Source organism: Pseudochaenichthys georgianus, chromosome 11, assembly GCF_902827115.2.
Source record: "Pseudochaenichthys georgianus chromosome 11, fPseGeo1.2, whole genome shotgun sequence".
In the NCBI taxonomy this organism is placed as follows: Eukaryota; Metazoa; Chordata; class Actinopteri; order Perciformes; family Channichthyidae; genus Pseudochaenichthys; species Pseudochaenichthys georgianus.
The window spans coordinates 20,431,182-20,438,471 of NC_047513.1; the positions used below are offsets into that span (position 1 = coordinate 20,431,182).

The 7,290-nt window shown below is 41.7% G+C and overlaps 1 protein-coding gene across 1 annotated transcript; it reads left to right on the forward strand.

The window, feature by feature from the left end:
• Window positions 1-3,940: 3,940 nt before the first annotated feature.
• Window positions 3,941-5,787, forward strand: LOC117455624 (lens fiber membrane intrinsic protein-like). The gene is made up of 4 exons (XM_034095192.2): window positions 3,941-4,115; window positions 5,064-5,213; window positions 5,298-5,432; window positions 5,726-5,787. Exons 1-4 carry the CDS (start codon window positions 3,941-3,943, stop codon window positions 5,785-5,787), a joined length of 522 nt encoding a protein of 173 aa, XP_033951083.1.
• Window positions 5,788-7,290: the final 1,503 nt, after the last annotated feature.

Sequence of the window (7,290 nt, forward strand, 5' to 3'; positions counted from 1 at the left end):
AACACTTTCACATTTCGCGTTGTTCCGTCGAGCTCCCGCTGGATTGTATCATCCCCAATGAGATGTAGGAACGTCGTCACCTCCTCGGTCGACCACGGTGTGCTTTTCTTCGACGTTGCCATTTTTGTAGCTCCTCCGTTTACAAAATGCTGCAAGCTTGCTTCTTGATATATATGTGACGCGAGGGATGATCTCGCGCGCGATCTTGTGACGATTCTCTCTGACCAATCAGCAGTCGAGTGTTGACGTCACAGCCCTGGCCTGGTCTGATAGAACCACGATTTTATGGGGCCGGAAAAAGAGAGAAAAAGTACCCGCTAGCCGGTACTAGGCTATATGGAAATGCCACCAAAAACTGGCCTGGCCGCTTGAGGACGGTCCAGGACGCTTAAACGGGGCTACCCGCTGCAGTGGAAATGCGCCATTAGTGGGTTGGGCCGGCTCTGCGGCTGGGCAGTGTGCTGTCTGATGTGGTGGTTGGTATTACAGGAGCCCCACAGGGGACTGTACTGTCTCCTTTCCTGTTCACCTTAGACTTTCAATACAACTCTGAGTCTTGCCATCTGCAGACATTTTCAGATGACTCTGGGATGGATGGGAGGAGGAGTACAGAGCGCTGGTGGGTGATTTTGTGGAGTGGACTGGAAGAAATCATCTGCTTCTGAATGTGGCTAAGACCAGAGAGATGGTCATTGATTTCAGGAGGAAGAGGACGTCTCCAGCCCCTGTGCATTCTGGGAGAGAATGTGGCTGTTGTGGAGGACTAAAAATACCTGGGAGTGCTCTTAGACAACGGTCTGAACTGGAGGATCAACACTGACGCTGTGTACAAGAAGGGGATGAGCAGACTATTTCCTGAAGAAGCTGAGATCCTTCAACGTGTGCAGCAAGATGCTGGAGATCTTCTAACAGTCTGTTGTGGCCAGTGCACTCTTCTTTGCTGGGGGGGGGGGGGGGGGGGGGGCATCAGAGCCGGTGACATCAGCAGAAACAATAAACTGATCAGGAAAGCTGGGTCTATCATCGTCATCAAGCTGGACACTTTTGAAGTTATGGTGGAGAGGAGGACACTGAACAGGCTGTTGTCCATCATGATAACCCCACCCATCCTCCCCACCTGCAGCTGGACGGACAGCGGAGCTCCTTCTCCAACAGACTGCTGCAGCTCCGCTGTCACAAGGACCGATACAGGAAAATATTCCTGCCCACTGCAATAACACTGTACAACAAATCACCTCTGGCTGGCAGCGAACTCTGCTCCATAGTTTCTCTTCACTGTACATTTTACATTTATATATTGAGTCTAATATTTAATATTCCATCCGTCACATACTTATGTAAATATAATACCTTGCTTTATCTCTTGTTATTGTAAAATGTCATATCATGTATATCTTCTACTTTCTTGTCTTTTAATTTGTATTGTACAATGCCATGTCTTTTTATGCTGCTGCAACACAAAATGTTTCCCTTACACCCAAACAAATGCAGACAAACAGAAAATCTGAGAATCTGTCATAATCCCTGTCCTCAGTTGTTATAGAATTATACTTGTCAGGACCTCGACACAAATTGATGAACCCAAATGCACGACCCAGAGACAAAGTCTTGAATATATAAAAAAAGTATATTTATTTTTCTCAGTTCAGGTAATCCCTCTTAAACAGAGTAGGTGCTCACAAGGAGGAAAAACGTAACAAAAAGACGACTTAATAAAACCTTAAAGGTGGGGTAGGTAATTTTGGAGAAACCAGCTCGAGTGCGCTAGAATTTGAAAAAAAATCTGCCACTTCCTTACAGAGCCCCTCCTCCAACACACACAAATGTGCACATGACCAATGAGGGCACGAGATAAGTGTGTGCACAGATGGAAGGCTGACAGGCAGGTAGGCCATCCAGTTATTTTAGCTGGGCCGGCTAAAATGATTGGTCGTGCTTTTTACAGTACTACGGCTTCCACAGATGACATTTTTTTATGGATTTTGTGTCAAAGCACTTAAAAGATATTCATTGCTATCGGGTTGTTAAGAACATTCCATGGAATATAACAAAAAGTATATCTCGAGCCGGTTTCTCAAACTTACCTACCCCACCTTTAAGCCAACAAAATAAACAAAATAACAAAACCTGACATGGGTGAAAAAGCGATCCTTTCTTAGCTGAGGCTTGGCACGACCATTCGGCGAAACAAACAAGACGAACTGACACAGGACAGGGGAGAGACAGGACTATTTAAACATGAGGTGAGTGGGAACAGGTGGAAACAATCAGCGGCGGGGCATACACTGATGATGGCGGGAAAAACACACAGGGGGAGGAAGAAAACAGGGCCTGAAATGAAAGGCAAGAGGTAAATACAAAATAAAACAGGAAATACATTTGACGAGACACAACAATACTTGGATTGAAAAATATTGAAATACGGTATTATCTTGAATTTTTGGAGAATAATAAAGTGTGTGTGTAGAGAGGAATAGACACTTAAAAAGCACATGTATTATTTGTGTTTCTGCGAGTCACATTTGTTGCTAAATATTAAGATGTAGGATATAGTCATTTATTCCGTCTACTCCATAACCTACAGATCTCATTATTTAATACAAATACATGATAGATCCGACACTACAGGTAGAGAAACACTGTCTGTGTTGAGCGCTGCCTCTATATGTGTCCCACCGACACAGTGACAGCACTGAAAGAGAAGTGTGTGTTTCAGCATGTTGCATTGACGCAGACAGTATAGTGCATACCTATGCATATCCCCTGTTCTAGAGCACACCATTTATAAACAAACAAAAAAAAGAAACATGGGTCACCACCCCTTTTCCGAGGCCCCACAAACCCCACACATACACACACTCAAATGTACAAGGTCACATTCACTGTGGTCCCTGTGGTGTCTCATTCAAGTGCATCCCACACAGTGAGGGTGATTGCTGCAAAGGATTTTGCTTTAATCGACAGAAAAACCAGGGGACAACTTTTTGGTTGTAGTATTGTCTGTGACTCCCCCTCTTTTCCCCAAAGTGAGCAGCATCTCTCTCTCTCTCTCTCTCTCTCTCTCTCTCTCTCTCTCTCTCTCTCTCTCTCTCTCTCTCTCTCTCTCTCTCTCTCTCTCTCTCTTTTCCCTTCCACCCGCTTCTATCTTTACCTGGTGGGCAGTAGAGAGGGTGTATTTCCAGAAACAAGGTAAGGGATACAATATCAGGGTGCTTTTTGTGTGTAAATACATTTTGATTGGACAGAGGCTGGCAGAATCAGATAAAACTTCATTACAGCCGAACAAGCACTGAGGATTGGGAAGGGGAACAACAAACTGCAACATCAAAGCTATTCCTCTAATCAGTTCAACTAGTAGTGATGGTTCCACTAAAGCAGAGGTAAATATGGTTAAGTAAAAGTTTGGTACAATATGTTATTGTACATAACGCACGGGCAACTATAAGTGTCCTTGTGTATTTTTCATTTATGAAATAATATTTTCAATTTGGATGTATGCTTCATATTTCTGTGGTTGTCCTAATGGGTATGGATGTATGATAGGCTGGCATCAAGTGTGCTATTCAGACAGAGCTTCAAAGGCATGATCAAGTTCAATTTGATTTCACATCCCTTTTTTTTATTGGATCATTTGTTTCGTTTTTGGAGAATTTGTATGAAGATGCTGGAACATATTTTAATTCATAGTGTGTTTTTTGAGCATTGTATAATCAGCCTTTGGGGTTGCAGGTCTTGTGTTAAGCAACTCCTTTGTTGCATATTGACAACAAAATTATCCTTGTCTTCAGTGCAAAATCTCTTAAATTAGATTTGAAACATTGAAATTATGTGGGTGAACATTTGTGTGCAGTACATGATTTTTATACAATATCCTTAACTTCCATAATTTCCCTTCCTATGTTACAGTTGCTCTGCAGCGGGCCCGTTATCTCAGCTCAAGATGTACAGCTTTATGGGAGGGGGCCTTTTCTGTGCCATAGTTGGTAATATCCTGTTGGTGGTCTCCACTGCAACGGACTACTGGATGCAGTACCGTCTCTCTGGAAACTATGCCCATCAGGGCCTGTGGAGGTACTGCATCTCCAACAAGTGCTACATGCAGACTGACAGCATAGGTAAGGACGCCTAGGGATAAGATGACTATCAGGAATTTGTGTTGGGTTGCTCTGTTTCCATGCAGGTTTTGATATACCGCTGTGTGTCTGGACAGTGATCTCTGAGCCTAAACCCCTTGCGAATCATTTTTAATTTAAGTTCCTGTATGCACCAGATTAGGCTTGTTATATGCTTATACATGTTTATTTTGTTGTGTAAGAAACACACTTCTGATTTCCATATACAGCCTCATTATGTGCGTCTGATATTTGGGTTTGAGTTTGTTGAGTATGAAAATAACAAGTTTGTTTCTCAGAATAATTAAAGCCAAACGGTTGAATAGCTTTATTAAGTTGCCCAATGATGAAGTGGTTAGAGCATGCCTGAGCTAAAAACCAAAATCATAATGGGAAGAATTTAAAGTTCCTTTCACAGAACAATACATGGAGGTAATTAAGTGAACATTAAAGTGAAAAGAAAAGAAAAAAACAACTCAATAATTGTAGTTTTATTCAGAGGAAGTGAAAAGGCATGTCAGTAATTAAGGAAGAGACTGAGATTTGAAAGGGGGTTTGAAAGAGACAGGTGCTAAATGTCATTGATGAAATGTAACAAATTACATTTACTTAAGTAATGTAATGATTATTTTGACCTTGTTTTGCTTTACTAAAGTATTTCCATTTTATACTACATATAATTCTACTCCACTCAGCTAATTTGAGTACTTATTCGAACTCTGCTTGAATGTAACGTTACAGACAGAGGGTAAATACAGTTCTTTCCAGACAGACAATATGTCGATAATAATCTTTCTTTCTTTTCCACATTAAAGCATGCAAACACTTTCTAGTAGATGACCAAATCGAATGTATGAACCTAAATACAATTATGTCTCCTTTAAAGGTATTTACATGTTTGTAAAGCTATTTATATTGATGCTCTGCTGATTTCTACCTGTTTCTTTCCAGCTTACTGGAATGCGACCCGGGCCTTCATGATCCTTTCAGGGATGTTTTGCTTTGCCGGCATCATAGCTGGCATCATGTCTTTTGCTCACTTCTCCTCTTTTGAAAGGTTCAACCGCTCCTTTGCTGCAGGAATCATGTTTTTCATCTCCAGTGAGTCTGGTTTCTTCTAAATCAACACACAAACCATAAATGAAACATCAATCCCTACTGACATTTACATCCCTCTCCCCACAGCTTTCTTTGTTCTGCTCGGTATGGCCATTTACACTGGAGTGACAATTAACTTCCTCGGGAGACGCTTTGGGGACTGGCGCTTCTCCTGGTCCTACATCCTGGGCTGGGTGGCCATGCTCATGAACTTCTTTGCAGGTGAGAAAGGACAAGGCTTTGTCCAGAGTTAAAGGAAGAAAATGACCTTTTTGTAATGTATTTTGACACCATATTTAGTCTGATTGACATAGTATGAGTCAAATCTTAAAATATATTTTTACATAGTTCTAATGAGATTTCAAGCAGAAAAATCATCAGTGTAATCACATAAAAACTGACCTACATTGACTCAAATGTATTCAGAACCATATTCATTTATTAGACCTACTGAATGTGAGGTTTTGATCATAAATACTTTAAATCACTTAACATATTGCTCTTGTCCGTTGCAGGTATTTTCTACATATGTGCCTACAGGATGTGTGAGTGCAGGAGAGGGAACGGCCCTCGATAGAGGGCGACAGACAGTTTGTTTAAAAGAGGACAATACCACTTTGAGTCGAGGAAAGACACGGCGCAGTGTTGACTGATCTACTGAAGAGATGACGTCTGATGCTGGAGGCCTTTCACGGTCTGCTTGATATGTTTTCTAAAGTTATATTCTTGTAATATGGATTTGTTTTTTAGAAGTAGTCATGAGGAACATAACATAATCATGTGTCAAATGATTGTAAATGAACAATGGTATTATTTAACTTTCCTTTTTCTTAAATCTTTCTGTAATTTGGCAAATTCAATAAAGCTGGTCCTCAAATATTGGTGAGATTTTTGTTGATGAACTGAAAGGCCGCCAGAAGATGGCAGCACTGAACCACTCCACTTAAAGTAGCAGAGCACTTTGATTCAATGAGGGAATTGGGCCTTGCATTACAGGTTGAATCAGGATTAAATATCAGATAAAAATGCAGACTGTTGAGAAACATTGATCCTTTATCTACAGTCATAATCTTCTCTTTATACTGGAGCAAATTCAGACAACTAAAGGAATGTTTCCCCTTGGGGAGTGCTTAATATGTGGGGAAGTATACGATGTGGAAATATTAGTCTACACAGCAGAGAACAATACATCAAAGCTATACAGTCCATTTGTCTGTCTCAGGATTCCGCATGGAGGTATTTGATTTGCTTCCTGTTTCCTTATTTCTGCCAAACTACGCCTGTTCTTATTACACTGAACAAAAATATAAATGCAACACTTTTGATTTTGCTCCGATTTTTCATGAGATGAACTCAAAGATCTAAAACATTTTCTATTTACACAAAATAACCATTTCTCACAAATATTGTTCACAAATCTGAAAAAATCTGTGATATTGAGCACTTCTCCTTTGCCGAGATAATCCATCCCACCTCACAGGTGTGGCATATCAAGATGCTGATTAGACAGCATGATTATTGCACAGGTGTGCCTTAGGCTGGCCACAATAAAAGGCCACTCTGAAACGTGCAGTTTTGCTTTATTGGGGGGGTCTGGGGGGGTCCGAAAACCAGTCAGTATCTGGTGTGACCACCATTTGCCTCACGCAGTGCAACACATCTCCTTCGCATAGAGTTGATCAGGTTGTTGATTGTGGCCTGTGGAATGTTGGTCCACTCCTCTTCAATGGCTGTGCGAAGTTGCTGGATATTGGCAGGAACTGGAACACGCTGTCGTATACGCCGATCCAGAGCATCCCAAACATGCTCAATGGGTGACATGTCCGGTGAGTATGCTGGCCATGCAAGAACTGGGATGTTTTCAGCCTCCAGGAATTGTGTACATATCCTTGCAACATGGGGCCGTGCATTATCATGCTGCAACATGAGGTGATGGTCGTGGATGAATGGCACAACAATGGGCCTCAGGATCTCGTCACGGTATCTCTGTGCATTCACAATGCCATCAATAAAATGCTCCTGTGTTCGTCGTCCATAACATACGCCTGCCCATACCATAACCCCACCACCACCATGGGCC